Genomic DNA, 21,164 nt, shown 5'->3' with positions numbered 1-21,164 from the left:
TTTCCAGAGCTTCGACAATGCTTTGCTCGTAGCCACCCCAACCATGCCGCACGTCGAAGTGCTCCCCAACTCGGCTGCTGCCATCGCACCAGGATGGACCTACGTAGTTGACACGGGCTACGACCCCTCGAAGATCGCCATCAACCCCAAGAACAAAAAGCGCGCCGCCGCCAACCCCAACCAGCGCAGCGAGAATGAGCTCAGCTCGCGACAGCAAACGGCCATCGCGCGGCGCATAGCAGAGCTGAACCGGGACAACGACCCGAAACAGAGCATCCCGATACCCGGGAAAGCCTGTACGCATCCACGCTGTGCGCGTTCGCGAGTAAGCAGTGCTGACTAGAGCTCTAGCTATCCCCAAGACGCAGAATGCCCGAAGAATCATACAGTACCAGCGGCAGATCAAGCACTGGCTCGACGACGAGGAAGCGCAGCTCGCGCTGGCGCAACAAGCACCGCTCCCGCGGTCCGCGACAGCAGCCTCCCGCCTCGCAGCTCAACCGCTGCGACGCTCGAGTACCATGGCCTCGGTGCCACCCACGCCCTCTGAGACAACGCCCGCGCCGCCTGCGCCTACTCCGACAAAGCCAAGGTCTTCGCGGATGGACCTCGACGACGACCCGCTCCTTGCCATCGACGACTCTCTGCCACCGCCCGTTAGTCAAGCCGACCTCGACGCTCTGCTCGCTGCCCCCCCGCTCTCGTACGCTGCTTCGCATGTTGCTCCTCCGCCAGTGGGTGGGCCGCCACAGCGGCACTTCTGCGATAACTGCGGGTATTGGGGCAAGATCAAGTGCTTGAAGTGTGGCGCAAGAGTGTGTGGTATGGAGTGTAAAGATGCCCACGAAGCGACCCGCTGTCTGAAGTGGGCGTGAGAGAAACGAGGCCAAGATCAGGAGATTGAGTCATGATCCTTTTGGACTTACAACACTCATACGAAGAGGTCAAGACCAGCTGGGATGCGACTGCGTCATAGGAGATGTATGGCTCTTGGCGTTATGGCATGCACTGTTTGAAGATACCCACGGGAAAGCCACGTCTCAATGAGACAGGACGCAGCTAGACTGCATCCAACGTGCGACTCACTGTCAGTATATTCGGTCCTTCAGCAACGCATACATTGACATTCGTAGAGCGCTACTACAATAACAACCAAACTGCTGTACCAGCACACTCACCACCTAAACTTGTCCCCAACCAACCCCTCACTCAACCTCCAAAGCCTCTCCGCATCCTCCCTCCCCCCCACCGTCCCCCTCACCTTCTCCTCATGCACATCTCCATCCTCCATATAAGTCCCATTCCACTCTGCCCCCTCCAGCCTCGGATCAAACGCCGCGGCCACATGCGTCGCAACCATCTCCTCCTCGGTCTTGACATCGAAGCTCGCGCCTTCCTCCCCAAGCGGATCTCCAATCTCCTTATCCAACTTCTTCAAATCCGCGAAGTCCTCGGCCTCCAGACCATCCGCGAGACTCGTGCTCATCAGCACGCCAGGATGCACCGCGAAGCTGCGCAACCCCCGCTCCGTCAATCCCGCATTCGCCGCCAGCGCCCGCGTAAACAGGATATTCGCCGTCTTAGACTGCCCATACGCAACCCACTGGTTGTACGTCTTCCCACCGCTGAAACCGACATCGTCCCACCGGATGCCCGACAGGCGGTGCCCGTCGGAGGAGATGTTGACGACGCGCGGTGCCGGGGCGGCGAGCAGCTTGCCCATGACGAGATTGGTGAAGAGGAAGTGGCCGATGTGGTTGGTGCCGAAGTGCATTTCCAGGCCGTCTGAGGTCGTGCGGTAGGGGCCTGCCATGACGCCCGCGTTGTTCACCAACACATCAATATAGTCCTCGCCGTAGGCGTTTACTTCGGCGGCGGCGCGGCGCACGCTGGCTTGCGACGCGAGGTCGAGGTCCAGCACGCGGGTCTTTATGGAGGGATTGAGGGACGCGAGTTTGGTCGCTGTGGCGCGCGTCTTGGAGGTGTTGCGCCCGGCGAGGATGAGCAAGGCGGGGCTGTAAGCCGCGATTGCTTCGAGGAAGAGGGCGCCTGTGCCGTGGGGGGAGACGCCGCTGGTGAGGACGACTTTGCCGGCGATGTGGGCGGCGTTGTCAGCGGCAATGGTGGATGCGGGGGTGTGTCGCGTGTAGGGGAGGGGGCCTGGCATTTTGGCTTTGGACGCGGTAAATTGGATGGAAATGATTCGACTTGAACACGGGAGTAAATGTCTTTAGGTTGAGTTGTAGAATGCAGACTCGAACATGTCAGCATATACAGCACCACTCCCTCCAGCCCTTATGTATCCGTCCGCCCCACAGCAGTGCAATCTATTTCTCAATGTCAACTTGCAAGCTTCGCACACTAATCCTATTCTCCCTTACTGACCCCATCGATGTTGCAGGCAAACATGATGCAATGCCCAGACCCTGGCGGCCATGGATGGAGTTAACCGGGCCTGGGTAAGCATGGGGGCGGAATTCCGCGAGCTAGGTTGACGTTTGATTAGCCAATTCGTTTGCAAGTGCCACTGTGAGGGAGTTTGTTACGAGCGCACCCAGGATTTGGAGGTAGGATTGGACAGGAAGACGGGGATAGTGGCGTGTCCCGAGTAGGCCGAAGGGTGTCGGGATAGGTGGGGTGGATACGGCTTGCTCGTAGGATGCTGTGGGTCTGGGACCTCATTCAAACAGACGTACGTAAATAGTAAAGGACTCCTGAACAAAGCTTCTTCACGCTCATTCGGATGTTCCCGCTGCCCAAGTTCACACATCCCTATCACACTGGTTCATACACGGAACGCACTCAAATATCTTCCTGCGCCATATATGTGCCTCATCTCTTCGCAGTCCCCCCCTTTTCCAAAATCCGGCTTCCATTTTCCTTCAAAAAGTGACTGGTCATCCGTTAATCAGGTATCTTGCCTCTCACAACGTAAACTCCAGTCTGTTTCCCGCATAGTCCCTACACACATTAGCCCAATCTCCCCTCCAACAATGCACTTCCAACATACCGCGCAAAGAACCGCGTCGGATACTCGACGCCCTCAGCGCCACTATTCTTCTCGCCAGGCCTGCAACACGCACAAAACATTAGTCTCACTCGCTCCTTCTCCCCTCAATTGCACTTCCCGAGAAGCTATTCGGGGATATACTCACTTGTCCGCCGCTTTCGGCGCACTCTCGCCACCCTTCTCGAAATGCCCCCACACCCTTTCCTGCAGTGCTTGTAGCTCCTCCTGCCCGCCGACCTTGAAACACGGATGCCGCGACGACGCCCACGCAAAGTCCTCAGCCTTGCCGAACGCGATGTGGACCTGCCTAACGAGGTACCCAAATCAGCAGCGAATTCCTCCACGTACCAGGGAGGCCGGAAAGCCAAAGTGCGAGTATTTAAGACCTTGCTTGCTTGCTTGAGGATTGGGGAATAGAAGAGAGACTGCAACTGTGCTGGGAGAAAGTCACGTACTGCCCTGAGCTCCCAATATCGAACCACGCCAGCGTCTCGCGTTGGAGCTGGGGCACCGCGCGCGGTGTTAGGCCGAGGGTGCCGCCGTAGAACTCGTTCGCCTGTGCCAACGTGCCTGGGGGCACGACGAGGTTGACGTGGTGGATGCCCGTTATCATTTTCAAGTTTTTTTCTTCTCTCAACAACGGGTGTAAAGGGGTGCAGGATTGGGATGACTGAAGGGTGTGGGAAGGAGAGGGCGGAAGCGAAATAATAAGGCGGGGCAGGCTGTTTGACTGGATGGTATATGGCTTAAGAGTTTATCCTGTGGATGGATGTGGTTGGAGTCATGATAGATCACGCGTGTTTGTAAGCTTGAGGGCTCGATGGGTGCGAGGCAAATCCGGTATATCCGAGGTTTGTAGATCGTGGCGTACCGGTACGATGGTGGTGCGGGGGAAATTACCCCGACAGCTGGATGTTTTTGCAGCGCTCACGAGGTTGAAAGATCATCTGAAACGAAGAACGAGGTGTTTGAAGTTTTTGGATTTTTCATCGGCCCTCTTAACTACGTATACAAACTCTCTGCTTCTCTAAAGGCGCAGCATACTATGGTAGCAATTGCATCGCTGTTGTCGTCGCGATCGCCCACCAACACTATGCTCACTTCACTCTTTGAAATCGTCAATGTTTTCCTGCAGAAACCCGTTCTCAGCCAGCATGCCGATCCAAGCCTGGATAGCAGGACCGTAGTCCCAGCGACGTGCCTCAGCGCGCTCATCCTGCTCCGAGACCACCTGCACCTGCTGCATGTATTCCAGCATCAGCCTCCGCATCTCCGCCACCAGCTTGCGGTGACGAACCAGGAGCTCCGGCACGTCCTCCTTGTCGATGGCGACCTTGATGCTGGCAGGGATCGGGTTCGCAGCGCGCTGTTCCTCGCTGAAGGAGCCCATGAAGCTAGGGCTCGGAGGCTCGCGGGTCTCCTCGTCCAAGAACTCTTTCCAGTCTGTGCTCAGGGTGTCCAGACGGCCGTCGACGCGCTCGATGGTGTTGTCGGCTTCACAGAGCTGGTTGCGAAGGGACACGAGAGGAGACTGCATGATGGCAAAGATGCCGTAGTCGTTGTCGCCTGCTTGGATGAGTGCGTTGATACGCTCGGAAACAGCAGGGATCCACATCTCGCCCTTATCTTCGTCGTACTCGCCCATGAGGGTAGGTTGCTTGTCCATACCATCGAGCTTCCAGACTTCGCCGTTGATGGGCACGAAGGCGATGTAGTGATGGGCGTTCTCCTCGAAAGCCTCGACGGAATCGCTGCTCGCATTGCTGTCTTCAGAGTTGCGTCGTGCCGTTCTAGAGCGCGACTTGGTCTGGACACTGGGAGCTTTCTTCGTCTCTGCAATTTTCTTCTGACTAGCAGCTTTGCTCTTCTGCGCCTTGGCAGCTTTTGCTGCGATGTACTTGTCGTTCTCGAGCATGTCCATCTTCTTGGCGAAGGAGTTGTGGATGCCCTTGACGAACTTCCAGCTTGCGAAGGTGTGGCCGCGTTGGAGAGGAGTCATGTCCTTGGTGAAGTCCTTGAACTGGTGCATGTGCTCGCCGATGTCGATATCCGGATCGTCCACGTTGAGGAGGGTGTGTATCATGGCGAGAGTCGCGCAGCTGTTCTGTCCCGGCATCTGATTGGCGAACCACACATTGTCGGGACAGGCTCCTTCTTGGTTGTGCTGATCGAACTCGCGATGACGGAAGAGCAAGACCAATCCATAGACAGGAGCTAGGTAGCTGAGTTGTTCCTGGTCTACCGTGAGGAGCTCCTGGACGTCCACACCTTGGATTCCAATGTCACGCAGGATCACTGAAAAGTAGGCCGGGTCGGACTCAATCTCGCAGTAGCCCTGCCAGGTTTCCTTGTCCACTGAAATGGCTGGGACATTGGAAGGGCTCGGAAAGCGCGGGGAGGGCTCCGGAGATTCCACCTCCTCCATCTTGGTCTTCTTGCTGAGTGAGTCCTCGGATGATCCAGGGAGGGATCGCTTGTGCGAGCTGAGTGACATCTCGTGAGCCTCATCGTTCTCGCGGGCCTCGGGGGAGGCTATGGGGGCAACAGATGCGTCCTCCTGGGACTCAATGGGTGCCTTCAAGGTAGCGGCGTCGCATGAGGGACCCACGTGATGCTGAGCGGACCCAGGCTTCTTTGGGCTGCTGGTATCGGCCTTGACTGAGTTGTCGACGGTGCCGTTGGGGGTGGAAGGCTTCTCAGTAGCCATGCTGAACGAGGTGTGCCGTATCACCAAGGGGAAGGTGTGGCAAGAAGCAGATGCTGCGCTTGACAGGAAAGCGAACGGATGGTTGGCTTGAGCTCAGGTCAGAGGGTAGTTTGTGGGATGTGGAAGGAAAGGAAGACGGAAGAGCATGGTGGAAAAGCTTCTGCGCGCGGACGGGCGTGTTGTGCGAGGCGAACAATAGCGAGAGCGGCTCACGGGGGTGCGAGTGAATGGTGAAGAGGAGGGTGAACGGTGCGGTGTTGATTGGAGATTGTAGAGCCGGGGCGGGCGGGCTGTGATTGGCTGGTTTGCGGAAACTATGACCTCGCGCTCCAACGCGCCCCAAGTTTTGTTTGGCAGCAGAAACAGAGGCAGCGACACACCCAACAGCACAGCGCCCCGCCCCGCCCACGCATTCGCCGGCTTTTCCGCCTGCACCACGGCCGACCTGCGCAGCTCTCGCCCCGTCCCATGAGCGCAGACAGCAGCGCGACCAGCGGCCACCGGGCACAATGAACGGCACACCACGACCGCGCCCAGGCGGCTTCCCGTCGACGCCGCAGCACCAGCAAGCCCGCTCGCCAGGCGCCCAAACGCCCAGCACCTCGTCCACCTCGCGCCGACCCAACGTCAACACGCCCCTCCCCGACGTGCCTCGACCGGCTGCGGATGCGACACACTCGTCGGGCCCTTGGATACCCGCGCACATCATCGACCCTGCGCAACAACGCCTCTACGTATGCTCGATATACATCGCACTCTGGGGATGGAAACTGTACGACTTCTACAACCTGGCCATCGAGGAGGACGAGTCGGTGTGGTCGTGCATGAAATGGTGCGGCCTCGACATGACCTTCTTCATGCTGGGCGTCCCGCTGCTCGACATTCCCTGGCTGCAATGGAGCACCTCGACGTCCTTCATGCTCTTCGTTGTCCATGCTGCGCTGGACGTCATGCTCATGTTCCGGATTGGCATACCTGTGCAGGCCTGGTTCATCTCGCTGGCTGGCTTCCTCTTTGACAGCGAGCTGGCCATCAGTGAGCGCAGCGTCAAGCCTGGGCCCATTCTGCACAATGCCTCTCTCATCCTGGGCAAGCAGATCATCAACATTCTTCCTGAAGGGTACGTTCGACACAAGTGCGCCAGCTAGGACCCCCGCTAACCGACCGTGCAGATCTGCTGTCTTGAACCCTGAGAAGCTCAACTTCTGCCTGAATTCCACCGTTACCTCCGTTGAGCTCCCGATTCTCATCAACCAGACCGAGCCCGTCGAGCTGGACCTTCTTCGCCTCGACTTCGACACGGACCAGAACGAAACCATCACGATCAAGAAGGGCGAGCTCAAGGGGCTGCTGAAGAAGGCACGCAAGGCCGCGAAGAGGACGGACCCGGACGACCCGCTCCTTCTCCGATACACTGTGAAGAAGCCTGGCGTGTACCTGCTCAAGAAGGTGGTCGATCAGTCCAAGCTGGAGGTGCGCCCGAGGAGCACCAACGCAATTGTCGTCAAATGTCCACAAGCCCGCGTGAAGCCCACCGGAGACAGGCGCTGCCGAAATGACCTTTCCAACGTTGAGCTCGAAGTGGAAGGCGTGCCGCCGCTGTACGTCAAGTACCGCTTGACCGTCGATCGTCAGCCGCGCGGAGGATCTGAATTCCAGAACTTGCAACCAGACGAATTCTTGTCTCCACTGTCACGACAGACCTCTCAAGCTTTGGTGAAGAGCGGGAAGGAAGACGTCTCCTGGGCGCGTTCCCACAAGGTTACCGTACCTTTGAATGAGACCCTGGCAACCGGCAGTGGTTGGGAATACGCCGTCGAAGAGGTGCATGATGGGCTTGGGAATCTGGTCAGCTTTGTCGGAAATGAGGAGGAAGACCACCCCAAGGCCAGGATCGCCGGCACTTATCAGGGTTTCGAGGTGCACGAACGCCCGCGCATCTTTTTCAACAAGTGCAACGCCCAGAACCCCATGCGGGTAGCCAAGGGTCGCAGCGAGCCTTTGCCTATTAGCTACGCATCCACAGGAAAGCATCGGGTCGATAGCCCGCATAAGATTCAGTGGCTCTTCACGCCAGAGGTCGACATCGTTGCGGATGGGCACCACAGCGCAAATGCAGAGACCAGAGAAGGAACCATCAAGCCGGGCGTTGGCAAGATACACGCATCTGAGGCTGGCCTTTACACGCTCAAGTCCGTCTCCACCGAGTTCTGCGAAGGTGACGTGCTTGAGCCGACTTCTTGCCTCGTGCAGAACCCTCCTATGCCCGAGATTGAACTGAACAGCGAGGATATCATCGACAAGTGTGCTGGAAATCCCATCGGTCTGCGCGTCGACATGGATTTCATCGGTACTCCGCCGTTCTTTGTCAAATACGTCGAGCAGCAGAAGGGTAAAGCTAGGGCGCAACCGCGCGATATCCAGATCGGCTCGCTCAAAGGTAGCATCGATCTCGCCCCGGAGAACACTGGCCACTACACGTATACTTTCAAGTCTATTTCCGATGCGGTATACCAGGATCGACCTTTGCATAACCTTGTGCTGCAGCAAGAAGTCCGGGCCCCCGCCTCGGCTCACTTCATCGACAACAGACGAACCAAACAGGCCTGCATCGACGATTACGCTGAGTTCAGTGTGCAACTTACGGGCGATGGACCTTTCAAGTTAGAATACGAAGTAATGCACAACGGCAAACGTGATAAACAGACGGTCGATGTCGACGGGGACTACTACACAATCAAAACACCAAAGTTGAAGAACGGCGGGGAATACACGGTTGCCCTGGTCAGCATCGTTGACAGCAGAAAGTGCAAAGACACGCTCAAAAACCAAGAAGTTAAAGTGCAGGTTCGACATGAGCGACCCAAGGCCTACTTCGGTCTGGTGGATGGTAAACAGTCGATTATGGCGCTTGAGGGCAAGAAGGTGGATCTTCCTCTTCGGTTGTCTGGAGTTGGCCCTTGGACTGTCGAGTACGAGAATCTGGACACCAACGAGAAGCAACGGGTCCACGTGTCGAACGCGAATGCCCCTCTCTCTATCACACAGCAGGGTACCTACCGCCTCATGGCAGTCAGTGACTCAGTTTGCCCTGGTTTTGTCGAAGAGAAGGCCAGTACATTCAATGTTGGTTGGATCGCACGGCCACAGATTAGCATCCCCGAGACATCCTCGGTTGTCTTTGAAAATGGCAAATACGTCAAGGACGCTGTTTGCGAGGGTGACGAAGACTCCTTCGAAGTGGCCCTGCTAGGTACGAAATATTTCCATGTGCATTGTAGTATACTAATTCTTCTGCAGGCAATGCTCCCTTCGAGGTCTCATACAAACAAGAGTACAAAGGCAAGGGTAAGACTGCTGCACCTCGCGATAAGGATATCCGGGCTGTGAGTGGATTGACAACCATCCGTGCCGACACGGCCAATGCGGGCACCTACGAATACACGTTCCACAAGCTCGCCGACAGCCGGTACGACCATTCGAAGAAGCATTTCCAGCCGCTTGTTGTCCAACAAACGGTCAATCCGCGCCCTTCAGCACGTTTCGACACGCCGGGCAAGACCTACAGCTACTGCAGCCGCGAGTCCGACGGCGAAGAGGTCATCCCCATGACGCTCGAAGGCCAACCCCCCTTCTACCTCGAAGTCGAAATCAAGCAAGCCGGCGTCCCCAAGCCCGAAATCAGCGTCCACCGAGATATCCGCAGTCCCAAGTTCGACCTCAAGATCGAGCACCGCAAGCTCCACCTCGGCGTCTCCTCCATCACCATCCGCAAAGTCCGCGACGCCCGCGGCTGCACCCTCAAGCCGTCGCCCGCCTCCCCCCGCGTCCAGGTCAGCGTGCACGACGCGCCTACGGCGACCGCCCTCGAAGAGCGCGCAGACTTCTGCGTCGGCGAGCGCCTCTCCTTTGCGCTCTCCGGCCAGAACCCCTTCACCGTATACTACACGTTCAACGGCGAGACGCGCAAGGCGTCCAACGCGGCGACTACGTTCCGACGTCTCGCGGAGCTGCCCGGCACCTTCACCATCACGGGCCTGCGCGACTCGGCGTCCGACTGTCTTGCGCCGCTGGATCTTACCAAGCACATCCATCCCATCCCGTCTGTGCGGCTTTCCGGTGGGCAGGTCAGTTCCGTGGATATCCACGAGGGCGGGAACGCGGACTTGCACTTTCAGTTTGAGGGGACGCCGCCATTTGAATTTACCTACACGCGGTCTACGAATGCGGCGCGAGGAAAGAAGAGTAGGGTGCTCGAGATCAAGACGGAGGTGAGCCATGAGAAGGAGATGTTTGTCCCTGTGCAGGAGGAGGGAACGTATGAGGTTGTTAGTATCAAGGACCGGTGGTGTGGGTTCGCGAAGCAGGTGGAGGGTGTTGAGGGTCGGGGTGGGCAGAAGTTGTTGCAGTATTAGTTAGTTGGTGAGGGGTGACGTAAAAAGCACGGTAGGAGTGTAGAGGGTGTAGGCGTGCGGGGCATGAGCATTTGTCGGCGTTATACTGTGGCTACATGGGTGGCTAGGTCCTTGTCTTGTCTTGTTTTTCTTTGGCCTGGGGGAGGGGATAGATTGATGGCAGGATCGGGTGTACGCTTGCATGGCCGTGCACAGTTTGGTTTCAGCGAAGCTTGTAATATCCATCCCATCTGGAATGCAATACCCTCAATCACACACGTATGCAGTAGGATACGACGCTGGCACAGAAGTCTGATTCACGTGTGATGCACCATCCTGTGTACCATCGTGGAAGTAAGACGAGCATTTGACTCGTGAGAGCGAAGTACACTGAGTGTGGGTATCTTTGAGTGGGACAAACCTTCTGTCCGCTGCTCACACGCCCATGCTCGGCGCGGCTGCGTACCTAGTCGTCGGGATACTCGTCCCGCACATTACTCACGAAAACGCCACTCCCGCCGTCCCACCGCTTGAAATGGCGCCCGGCCAGCTTCATCAGCGCAGCCGAAGGCTGCGTGCCCGGTTCACAGGGCGTGATGTTCTCTGCGGCGACGTAGCGCACTGATTTGTCGCTGACCCTGTAACAACGGCGTTAGCAACGCACTCTCAAACTGGATCACAGCAATGACTCACAGCACATGGTAAAACGGCTGTACCCTTCCCCCGGGCAATCTATCCACGCCCATGTTATGGATCCACTCCTCGCCCGCATCGCACACGGTGTCCCACCCGGTGACTACGCCCTCGTAGTGGTACCGCGTGTGCCGGAACAGCTGTCCCACGCGAAACACAACTTTCTCCGTGGCGCCGCCATCCCGCCTGGTCGGCCGCTTCGCCATCCCATCGACGCGCCGCATGCTCTCGACAAACGAGATCAGCCGCTGGCCCTCGGGCTGGTGGATGAACATGGGGATAACGTACTGCTGGAGCAGTGCGACGTCCCAGGGATAGTGCGTCTGGAAGTGCTCGAGGAGGTAGGGGAGGTACTGGCGGCGGCGGGACGCGGGGCTGGCACCGGGCGCGCCGGTGTCGTCGTGCGCGCCGAGGAGCAGCATCGCCCAGATGGTAGCATAGAAAGCATTGTCCATGTCCGGGTAGGCGGTGTGCCAGGTGCTGTTTATGCCGTGGAGGCCGGCCTCGGTCTGGCGGATGGTCTGCACGCTGTTCATTATGTTGCGCGCGGTGCGGAGGACCATGTCGCGCGTTGTGCTGTCCGAGAGGAAGGTTGCGTGTTGTGCGGTGGGGACGCCCATTTCGCGGAGGGTGCGCTGGAGGCTATTGGCGAGGACTTCGTCCGAGGAGCGGAAGGGGTCGAGGTACATGTAGTCGAGGTCTGTGGAGCTGGTGGGCTTGTAGGCGCCGTCGAGGGTGTAGTCTTTGGGCGCGTAGACAAGGGTGTAGACATGGAAGAGGAAGCCGCAGGGCCGCGCGTCGAGGCCGACGCGGCGGGCAAGCGCGCAGTAGATGGCAACGGAGATGAGGGGAAGGGAGTCGTGTGTTTCGGAGCGGAGGACGAGGCCAATGAAGGAGTTGCGCAGGGCGCGGTAGGACGAGTCGGCTACGCCTCGGAAGCCCTGTTCGCGGAGGAAGGATGCCAGTGTCGAGGCTTTCGCGCGGGCGCTCAGGGTGTGAAATTCGGGATACTGCCGATGGACGCCCTGTGCGAGTTCGTCCAGGTCGCGGGTAACCGTCTCGTAGTCCACATCCTCGCCTGTCCGGGTGAAGATGTCGTATGCCGCCAGCGCCTTTTCAATGGATACGTCCTCCCCTCTATTGAGCTTCACCCACACCTCCATCGCCAGCTCCCTCTGCACCCTTTCGAGAATCGCATTCGCATAGTATCGCCTCGCCAGTACATCCTCTTTCCCATCGTCGCACGCGCACTCTCTCAGCAGCACCTCTTTAACATCGTACCCAAATTCGGCAATCTCATTGATATGCCGGATACGATTTTGCTGACCCTCCAACAGCTTGTCCAGCAGCCTCAGCGTCTCCTGCTCAATCTTCACGCGTCGGATAAATACTGAGCGCCAGTCGACGTCCGACAGGGGGCCCGCGAATTTGGCGATGATGCCGTGCTGCGGGTCCCAGTTCTTGAAGTGCGTCTGGCAGAAGTGGCGCCATATGAGGGGCGCGTCTGCCGTGAGCTTCCTGACGAGGCGACAGGTCTGCGCGACGGAGAGGAGCGACGGGGGATCAAGGTGCAGGAATATGGCTTCGAGGATCTCGGTCGGGAGCTCTGTGAAGGCGGGCGCCATGGCGCGTTCACGGGCAGGGCAAATTGACGTCGGGAAGCTTTCCCAGTGTCTACGGGGCCAGGAGAAAGTCACCGGTCAGTGCGGTTAGTCAGTGGTGTTGACAACCAGGTTCATGGAAACAATCGCCGCCGCGATGTTGCCGCTGCCATCATGGAAGTGGATGTCGTCAACGAGATGACGTTCGTTGGTCGGCCCAGCTGAGTAAGCTGCCTCGGCATGTTCAACCCAACAATCCACCCACTCGTCGTTACTGATCACAGTTTGAGATGAGGGCAACGTCACATCAAACGAGCTGCACGAAGATGTGATGACGGGTCAAGAATGTGATTTTCATTTTTTCAACACCATCCAACACGCTCTTTATCCACTGCTTTTCATTCAACATCCCGTCGGGACTCTAGATGCAACCAAAACTTTTCTCTAAACATTGAGCCTCGCAATGCTGTACACCATTATAGGTCATGCTCCCCGGAGCCATGACAGAGCTTCGAACTACTCAATATATCGTGCAAGCATAGAATTCTACTCAGTGAAGCCCAAGCCGGCAAGCTCCTTGCGGATCGATTCTTCCGTGGTGATTTTTTTGACCTGCGTATCCTCGAGCTTTTCGCCTCCAGCCTGCCTCATCTTCAAATCGTCGATGGCACGGATCTTCTTCAACAGACTGCGGACCTTCTTGTCATGTGGGTTACCGTCTCCCGGGCTTGTCACCGTCAAGTCGGGGGCCGGGCCATGGTTCTCCGTCTTCAGTTGCGCTGGAGGCTGGCGGACGGGAGCTTCTTGTTGATGGTGTCGGTTTGAGCCGGAGCCAGCACGATGGTGATGTTGCTGGCCCATCTGAGCACGGTGGTCTCCTTGTTGACGGTAGTCTCCCTGAGCACGATGATCTCCCTGTTGACGGTAGTCTCCCTGAGCACGATGATCTCCCTGAGGACGGTGGTTTCCATCATAGCCTGAGCCGTCGCGTCGATGCGGGCTGTTTCCGTAGTTTCGGTGCTGGGACGGGCTTCTCCCGCCGTTATTATACGCATTGCTCTTGCTCCGGCTGCGTTGCTGATTGCGAGCATCACGTCGCTCCGGGCTTCGGCCACCATTGGCAGGTCCTGGGGCAGCGTTGACTCCATCGGCACCAAGCCCAGCAGCTTTCTCGGCCGCCTCCCTCGCCTTCTTGGCTTCTCGCTTCTTCTTATTCTTCAAGGCAGCCTTCGAAAGCTCGCCCTCTGCAGCTTCGGTGCCGGTGAGGCTAACACCTCCACCAGGAGCCGCACCAGGGGGTAAAGTGTCGACGGGTTCCGCACCAGGGACCTCGCGGCGGCGAGGCTTTCCGAACTTGTCAGAAAAGGATCCGTTGTTGGTGGAAATTCCGGTATTCGTATACGCTGCACCTCCTTCATCTTCGCGTTTGAAGAGCATCGGAGTGGTGGTTCCGCGAGCGCCTGGGGGACGATACGCGCCAGCTGGTTTAGAGGGAGTCTTCACCTTACTAAGGTAATCCACGGCTGAAGCATGAGGGCTATCCGCCTGGAGAGGGTTCTCCAACTGAGTGATCTGAGGCCGCCAGGTTACATGATACAACTCCGTCATATCCTCGTTGTACATCAAAGTACCGCCAATGTGCCAGAGGCGGATTCCATTGTCGACACGGAGACGGGGGCTCGTAGTCGCAGTAAGAATGTGTTTGCCGTCGGGGCTCCACTCGCAGTGCGTGCAATTGGACGCGACGATGGTATTGACCTTTTGGTAATTCTTCTCCAGGTCGTAAATGTCCATTTGGCCAGCCAGGTTTCCAAATCCAGCCACAAGAACAAATCGACCCTGAGGCGAAAACAGAATAGTGTTTCGCGGCGCAAGGTCAAAGCTGTGCTGCGCAACGGCGCGGGCGTTGAAGATGGTCGTCTTGGCAGGCATATAACCGTACACCACTCCAAACTCTTTCGAGTTTGGCGACCAGGAGACATCGTGAATGGGGCCTTCTTTGTCGAGTTGAACGCGAGAATCAAAAGAACCATTCGCACTCAGGATGTACATGTTCGTTTCGCCGTAGTAGCTTTTGTTGGACTTATCAACCTCGGTCTGGGCGAGAACAATGAGGCTGGTTCCAAGGTTATTCCACTTGAGTTGGACTTTGTCTCCCTTGTAGAAGGTTTTTTGCGAGACAGCCGAGTTGAACTGGGGTACCTGGAAGACCTTGACAGCGGCGGGCATGCCCTGTAATCTTGTTAGCCGAGCGCTTTGCCAGTACTCAACTGCGCAAACTTGCCTTTCGCTCCGGGACAAAAACAGCAACCGAATGGTTCTTGCCGGGCGACACCGCAAAGTCGGTTACTCCTTCAACGCGCAGCTTATTCCAGACGTTCCGTAAGTCATCCGCCTGGTAGAATTGCACCTCGTTTGTCACAACGCGCGCGCAAAAGGCCTCATCCGAAGTGTACTGCAGGTTCCAGCCCGTCTGTTGTTTCTGCACGTACTCGCCGATGACTGTACGGTTCTGTCCGGTCTCGCCGTCGCCAGGCACGGTGTGCCACACTTTGAGGTTTTTGACGGCGTTGCCCTCTTCATCCTTGGACGGACGCTGCCAGGTAATGATGTAGGTGCCTAGCGGCGAGAAGCCGAGCTCGAAGACATTGGGCGTAGGAAGCGCGGTGACGAGTTGGCCAGAGGATGTGTCGACAACCGAAACCCTGCGCGAACACGTGTCAGTGACGGTTGGCTAGGTAGCTGAGCGGAGCTTACTGTTCGGGTGATGCCCACGCAAAGTATCTGCTGTCAGGCGAGTAGCAGCAGCATCGCAGGTTGCCTTCCGGTCTGTCGCAGCGTTAGCAGCGCTCTTCGGCAGACGCGCATTGGCCATACCGGTCGAAGCCAGGAAGCGGCTCGTAGACGGGAGCTGCGTTGAAGACCCCGATGCCCTTTGAGGTGCGGTCTGCAGGCGTTAGCAACGAAGGGGCGCTGCGGGCCAGGTGCACGTACAAGCCAGCTGCGCGGGAGCGGCCATGACTAGTCAAAGTCACAGAGGAACAGCGAGCGAGGGCGGGTGCTGGGCGTGCGAGTTGGACGAGCGGCTGCCCGAGGTTGACGGTGTGGAAGTGGAATGGCGAGGACTGTCCAAGTCGGGGCGGATTCCAGAGATTGAGGGATTCCAGAGCAGGCACGGCACACGCAGCAATGCGGGGGCGGCAAGCACACGATGCGCGGGGATTGATGGAGATCGCGTGTGACTGCGGGCGGAGCAGGAGCTGGCGTAGAATTTCACCACCAGAGCCTCACACAAAAAGCACCCACGCCTAGCGCGTCAGAGCGTCACGTGGCCTGCGTCAGCGCCCTCGGCCGCCTTGGTGCACGTGTCGGCAGGCACCCGTGGGCCCCGGGCTCGCCACGGCACGGACAACGGCCCTTGACCACTCGTGCGGCGGGACGGGCGCGCATGGGCGTGCTGTAGGACCGATTGCGCACGCGCGCTGCGAGCCCGCGTCGACTGGGCATTCGAGAGCCCCCAAACGCGCCCTCCCCCTCGCTCGCTCTCGCGCGGCCGCGGTGCGCTGCCGTCGCTTGACGCTGCGATCGCCAGGACCGACGAGAAGGGAGGGCACGCTAACGGCCATGACAGCTCCCACGACGCAATTAGCAGGGGTGGGGCATCCCCGTACCAGCGCCAGCCGCGGCGCTCTAGGCTTCGTTGCAAGCAAACTTGATTGAAAAGGCGCCCCAAGATGCTCCGCGCAGGATCCCCATGAGACCTCGCCATGTTGTACTCGGAGGCTGCCCGCCAGCGCGATCTCCAGCGGTAGCTATGCCCCGGGGCCCTCGGCAGCGCCCCTCGTACTGATGCCTCGATAGCTACTATCAGCCATGGGTGGATGCCGCGCAGAACCTCGCCGAGGACTCCGACGGTGAGGAAAAGAACCTCGTGTACCGCGGGTACCGCCCCAATGCGAGCTGTGACAAGAGCTTGACTGCCTTTGCCCAGCTCATCGTGCTCCGCTTGAATGTGAAGCGTGCAATGGTGTCGCTGATAGACTCGACGCGACAATACATCCTTGCCGAAGCGACACGAAGCCTTTCGCTCTCGGACCAGAGCACCGACTCTGGCGACGACCTCTGGCTCGGGCATGCCATCATCGCGCGCAACGAGGCTGTCTGCCACCATACGTTTGGCTGCAAGTACACCGCCGTGGCCAGCAATGGCGAGGCATACACCACCGATGCCATGGTCATTCCAGACTGCCGCCTCGACATGCGCGTTTCGGACAAAGAATATGTGACAAGCGAGCCTGGCGTCCGGTTCTACGCCGGGGTTCCCATAACCACCAGAAACGGATATCGCATCGGTGTGTTTGCGGTTTCGGACGACAAGCCGCGCGATGCTCTGAGTGCTGCCGAGGTCAAGGCCATGGAAGACATCTCCGAAGCGGTAATGGAACACCTTGAGCTGGCCAAGGAAAGTGACGATCGTAGTAAAGGGGAGCGTATGGTTAGAGGGCTTACTGCCTTCATCCAACGGTCGTCAACTGAAGACGCCCGGGGCAGCACCAGCACGCGCCAGACAACTTTGGAAAAGCAGACCGAGAATGCTCGTCTCGAGGCCATCGCCGACGAACTACCAACGAACGGTGCAGTATCTGTCGTCAAAGAACCGCAATGGCATCGCAAGCCTCAGCACGAGCAAGGTAAATCACTTAGTCATCATGGTTCACGCACTAGTATGTTGCGCAGAGCGAACGTGACGCCACAGCAATGTCATGTGCTGATATTAAATGTAGAAAACGACAAGTCCCGGATCTTCCAGCGAGCTGCGCGTATAATTCGCCAATCAACTCGGGCTGATGGCGTGATTTTCTTTGACACTTCACAAGCTCAAGGGAGCATCCCCTCGTTCCATGATGCCACGCCGACCGCTAGCAGCGATGAGTACTCTTCGACCACTGCCGGTTCTACAACAACACACCGGAAGAAGAGGAACCCGAAGGGTTATACGTCGACGAGAAGCGAAGACAATGCCGAAGCCGCACCCGGTGATAGTCATCCGTGCCCCGTCGTCGCCCTAGCCCTACGGTCTGCCGAGCTAGGTGTGACTGACAAGGACTTCTTGTTCACGGAAGCAAACATGGAGCGCTACATTGCCCGCTATCCCCAGGGCAAATTCTTCAACTTCGATGATCAAGGATTGGGCATCAATTCTAGCGACGAAAAGTCTGAGAAATCTGAAGCCGAGCAATCAGACAAGACAGCTTCATCAACCACGACTGTTCGAAAAGCGCGAACAAGGCAGGACCGGTTCATCCCTAGTGAGCTACTCCGGGTTCTACCATCAGTCAGAAGTTTGATCTTTTTGCCTCTGTGGGATCCGACGTCGGAAAGGTGGACCGCTTGCTCGTTCATCTGGACAATGGCTAATGGCCGTTTGATGAACTCAGAAAGCGAATTCCCGTACCTTAAAGCTTTCGGGAACACCATCACAAGCGAAATTGCACGATGGAGTGCACAGAGATCAGATCGAGCTAAGTCGACCTTCATTGCTTCTATATCGCACGAGCTGCGATCCCCGCTGCATGGAATTCTAGGCTCGGTAGAATTCTTGCGTGACAGTGTATCCTCTCCCTATCAGCAGTCGCTCATCGGTTCTATCGAGACATGTGGAAAAACGCTCCTCGATACTATTGACCATGTTCTCGACTACGCAAAGATAAATAAGCTAAGAAGCGCGAACGCGAAGCGGAAGCAGAAAGGTGGAAAACGTAGCAGGCTCCCGGCTGACAACTCAATTCTCGGAGTAACAACGGTCTTCAACCTGTCCCAACTCGTGGAAGAAGTTTGCGACACAGTTTGTGCCGGGCACCAGTTTAGAAAAACCCACGACGTGAATCACTCCACGTTCCACGATCAGGGAATACGCTCGAGGGCGAACAGCAATGCCAGTGCAGAAGCTGGAGACGCAAGTTACTCGGGTGTCCGCACCGAGGATCGTGTCGTTGTGACGCTGAGTGTGGCCCCCTTCGTGCAATGGATCGTCAAATCTCAACCGGGAGCTTTACGACGTGTCGTTATGAACTTGCTCGGAAACGCCCTCAAATACACCGACGCTGGTTTCATCACCGTCTCGTTGGCGCAGGTCAAGGAAAAGAGCAACGCACAGTTTGTCGAATTCGTGATCACGGTAGAAGACTCGGGGAGAGGGATGTCGGCCGAATTCCAAAACACAAGATTGTTCGCCGCTTTCAGTCAGGAAGATCCATTTTCCAATGGTACCGGTCTGGGTCTCAGCATCGTAAAGCAGATTGTAGATTCGCTCAGGGGCGAGGTAAGTGTTGAAAGTAAGCTTGGCGTTGGAACGAAAATATCCGTCACCATGAAGTTGCCTGCTGGGAAGGCTGAAGATGCTCGGATGGATCAGATGCTGCTAGAAAAGCCAAAGGCATTGGATGGCAAGTCTGCAAGCCTGCTTTTCCCTGATATCTCCCTCGGTGGCACGGGGGAGAAACTCCGTTATGCGATGTTGAAGGCCTGTCATAACCTTAACATTGACGTCTCTGAAACTTTCGATTCAGACAAGGAACCAACTTTCTTAGTCACCGAACCTGACACGTTGATGCACAAGCTGCGGGAGAAGAAGTCGAAGGATTTCTCTCGGCCCGCTCTCGTCGTTGTTTGTGTGTGCACGGATGCAGCGGAGAAGACTTTTACTGAGGTATGTGGGCTTGCACAGATTATCGTTTTTGCATACACAGATCTAGGTCAAAAGTTCGAGGATACCTGGCCTGTGCATAGCCTAACCTCGAGTAACGCAATGTATTCAGACTTATGTCCTCTTTTTTGCTTCACATTTAAGAAGAACACCAGCTAAAACAAGTCCCAGAACCACATCCGTGAAGCATTCCAATACAACGGGTGGGTGATTGAAGTGGTTGCACAGCCCTGTGGTCCACTCCGGTTTACGAAGCTGCTCCTTGATGGCCTAGAACGCGCTTCGCAACCTGTCGAACACGTCGAGGTCCGCACACAACACGAACAAAACCCGCCGAAGGCCCACGCTCTGTCTGTACATCTTATGCCAACTGCCCACCGAAGCATCAGCGACCTTGGTCGCGGCGGCGATCAAGTTCCCTCCGCCATTGCCAGCGCGCATTCACCCCTCATCTCAGCAACCATGCCGACCGAAAGCGAACCACCCTCAATACAAGGACAGATTGCATCCACACCCAATAGCGAAGGCCAGTCCGAGTACTTCACCCCTCGCATCCTCCTAGTCGACGACAACGCCATCAACCTCAAGCTCCTTGTCGTCTTCGCACAGCGTCAAAATTTCCGTTACGCAGAAGCCGTCAACGGTCTGCAAGCCTTGGAGAAGTACAAGAGCGAGGCCGCCTCGACCACGCCGCCCAGCAAGCCTTTTGACTTCATCCTCATGGACTTGAGCATGCCGGTGATGGGCGGACTGGAATCTACCAGGAACATCAGGCAGTTCGAACAAGAGCAGAATCTGCCGCCGAGCACCATTGTGGCGCTGACCGGGCTCGCGAGTGCGCAGGATCAGCAGGATGCGATGGATTCTGGGATTGATATGTACTTGGTCAAGCCAGTGAAGTTTGGGGACATCAAGCGTATTTTCGGGGCCAAATGAATTTGGGTCTCGAGCATACGCAAGTATCGTTTGGCGCGTTCAGCGAGCATATGCATAGTTCTAGGTGGCGTTTAGCATGCATCGTTCTAATTGGCTCAGTCGGAATAGTTGTTAGTGGCAGCATCGGAGACATGGGTATTGTTACTACGCGCGCGACTCTAAATATTCAAATGCTGCATGGGTCTGGAACAAAAATGTCCCCAAGGACACATTGATGATCATGAGTCGGTCAGAGGGTCCCCGCTGCTAGCACGACCCCGGCCTGGCATAACAGTGGCATAGGATGAAAATCAACAATGCTCTGGTCCGCTGGTACTCGCAAGGTCAAGGCAAGAACTTCCGCAGTGCCAAAGCAGCCATTCCTCATGAGTTCGGACATGTCTTTGGCCTTGGGCATCAACAGTACGTAACCCCAAGTGAGTATGTGTCTAACACGTAGACGACGGGATTTCGATACCCTGATTTGAACGTGCTTATTGTCCATACGCCTAGTCAGCGAGAAGACCGCAACAGGTACATTCTCTTCGGCTGCACCGGCTTGAGCGGATACCCAGCAGCCCACGCTAAAGTTCAAGCAGCGCGAAAGGAAGCAGCACGAACAGCATGTCTTCGGCCTATACTTTCCCCAAAGTAGCTATGAAGTACGGCTTTGCTGAGATCGAAGCCTACAACGAACTCAATTCCGTCCGTGTGGACCAGACCGTCGCATACGAAGTGCGTCGTAGTCACGGGAACGTGTACGACTGTAACTCCATCATGCACTACGCGTCGGACATGGGCGACCGTACTACAACAAGCACGATCTTGCGAACGCTAATATCCCGATTCGACGCTGGATTAACGGTGGCCCAGGTTTCGTTCCGCCGCAGCAGGCTAACGCACAGTACCCGTACTTATACCTATGAATGAACGTCCTTCCAACTGGGACATCGTAGCGATCAAGGCTATTTAGCCTTGGTAGTAGTGTCTGTTGAAGGGGTTGATCTGAGGCAAATTAGAGCATCCTCTATACCTGGAGTAACCACAGTATGTGCAGCTTGAAGACCATTGAGACCGAATCGCATGCAGTCCACAACAATCTGACGTCTGACTGGATCATCTACAAGAGAAGCGGTTG

At 56.9% G+C, this 21,164-nt stretch overlaps 8 protein-coding genes across 8 annotated transcripts; 3 read left to right on the top strand and 5 right to left on the bottom strand.

Annotated features, from left to right (window-relative positions):
- Positions 1-43: 43 nt before the first annotated feature.
- On the top strand, positions 44-875 carry CC84DRAFT_1219649 (uncharacterized protein; the record flags this gene model as incomplete). The annotated part of the gene is made up of 2 exons (XM_018183094.1): positions 44-296; positions 352-875. The coding sequence occupies 2 exons, from the start codon at positions 44-46 to the stop codon at positions 873-875; spliced, it is 777 nt and encodes a 258-aa protein (XP_018033056.1).
- A 221-nt stretch (positions 876-1,096) lies between these two features.
- Positions 1,097-2,496, bottom strand: CC84DRAFT_909808 (NAD(P)-binding protein). Its single transcript, XM_018187866.1, has one exon. It carries the CDS (start codon positions 2,165-2,167, stop codon positions 1,175-1,177), a length of 993 nt encoding a protein of 330 aa, XP_018033055.1. The 5' UTR covers positions 2,168-2,496; the 3' UTR covers positions 1,097-1,174.
- Positions 2,497-2,924: 428 nt separating this feature from the next.
- Positions 2,925-3,623, bottom strand: CC84DRAFT_1097305 (uncharacterized protein; the record flags this gene model as incomplete). The annotated part of the gene is made up of 4 exons (XM_018174704.1): positions 2,925-2,961; positions 3,011-3,070; positions 3,156-3,317; positions 3,466-3,623. The coding sequence occupies 4 exons, from the start codon at positions 3,621-3,623 to the stop codon at positions 2,925-2,927; spliced, it is 417 nt and encodes a 138-aa protein (XP_018033054.1).
- Positions 3,624-4,000: 377 nt separating this feature from the next.
- CC84DRAFT_1166519 (cysteine proteinase) lies at positions 4,001-5,950 on the bottom strand. The gene has a single exon (XM_018178980.1). The coding sequence runs from the start codon at positions 5,715-5,717 to the stop codon at positions 4,113-4,115; it is 1,605 nt and encodes a 534-aa protein (XP_018033053.1). The 5' UTR covers positions 5,718-5,950; the 3' UTR covers positions 4,001-4,112.
- A 120-nt stretch (positions 5,951-6,070) lies between these two features.
- On the top strand, positions 6,071-10,223 carry CC84DRAFT_909743 (uncharacterized protein). The gene is made up of 3 exons (XM_018187865.1): positions 6,071-6,837; positions 6,890-8,970; positions 9,018-10,223. The coding sequence occupies exons 1-3, from the start codon at positions 6,227-6,229 to the stop codon at positions 10,130-10,132; spliced, it is 3,807 nt and encodes a 1,268-aa protein (XP_018033052.1). The 5' UTR covers positions 6,071-6,226; the 3' UTR covers positions 10,133-10,223.
- Positions 10,224-10,458: 235 nt separating this feature from the next.
- On the bottom strand, positions 10,459-12,591 carry CC84DRAFT_1124530 (YccV-like-domain-containing protein). The gene is made up of 2 exons (XM_018175695.1): positions 10,805-12,591; positions 10,459-10,749 (listed from the first exon to the last, which is right to left on the bottom strand). The coding sequence occupies exons 1-2, from the start codon at positions 12,427-12,429 to the stop codon at positions 10,578-10,580; spliced, it is 1,797 nt and encodes a 598-aa protein (XP_018033051.1). The 5' UTR covers positions 12,430-12,591; the 3' UTR covers positions 10,459-10,577.
- A 147-nt stretch (positions 12,592-12,738) lies between these two features.
- On the bottom strand, positions 12,739-15,637 carry CC84DRAFT_1166516 (translation initiation factor eIF-2A). Its single transcript, XM_018178979.1, has 5 exons — positions 15,400-15,637; positions 15,283-15,352; positions 15,163-15,234; positions 14,690-15,110; positions 12,739-14,637 (listed from the first exon to the last, which is right to left on the bottom strand). The coding sequence occupies exons 1-5, from the start codon at positions 15,422-15,424 to the stop codon at positions 12,952-12,954; spliced, it is 2,274 nt and encodes a 757-aa protein (XP_018033050.1). The 5' UTR covers positions 15,425-15,637; the 3' UTR covers positions 12,739-12,951.
- A 274-nt stretch (positions 15,638-15,911) lies between these two features.
- Positions 15,912-20,237, top strand: CC84DRAFT_1166515 (putative histidine kinase HHK9p). The gene is made up of 4 exons (XM_018178978.1): positions 15,912-16,213; positions 16,267-17,129; positions 17,190-19,114; positions 19,283-20,237. The coding sequence occupies exons 1-4, from the start codon at positions 16,173-16,175 to the stop codon at positions 20,045-20,047; spliced, it is 3,594 nt and encodes a 1,197-aa protein (XP_018033049.1). The 5' UTR covers positions 15,912-16,172; the 3' UTR covers positions 20,048-20,237.
- The last annotated feature ends 927 nt before the right edge of the window (positions 20,238-21,164 follow it).

Source organism: Paraphaeosphaeria sporulosa (assembly GCF_001642045.1).
Source record: "Paraphaeosphaeria sporulosa strain AP3s5-JAC2a unplaced genomic scaffold CC84scaffold_8, whole genome shotgun sequence".
Taxonomy (NCBI): domain Eukaryota; kingdom Fungi; phylum Ascomycota; class Dothideomycetes; order Pleosporales; family Didymosphaeriaceae; genus Paraphaeosphaeria; species Paraphaeosphaeria sporulosa.
The sequence above is the reverse complement of the archived record's forward strand: the minus strand, read 5'-3'. Positions and strand labels throughout refer to the sequence as shown.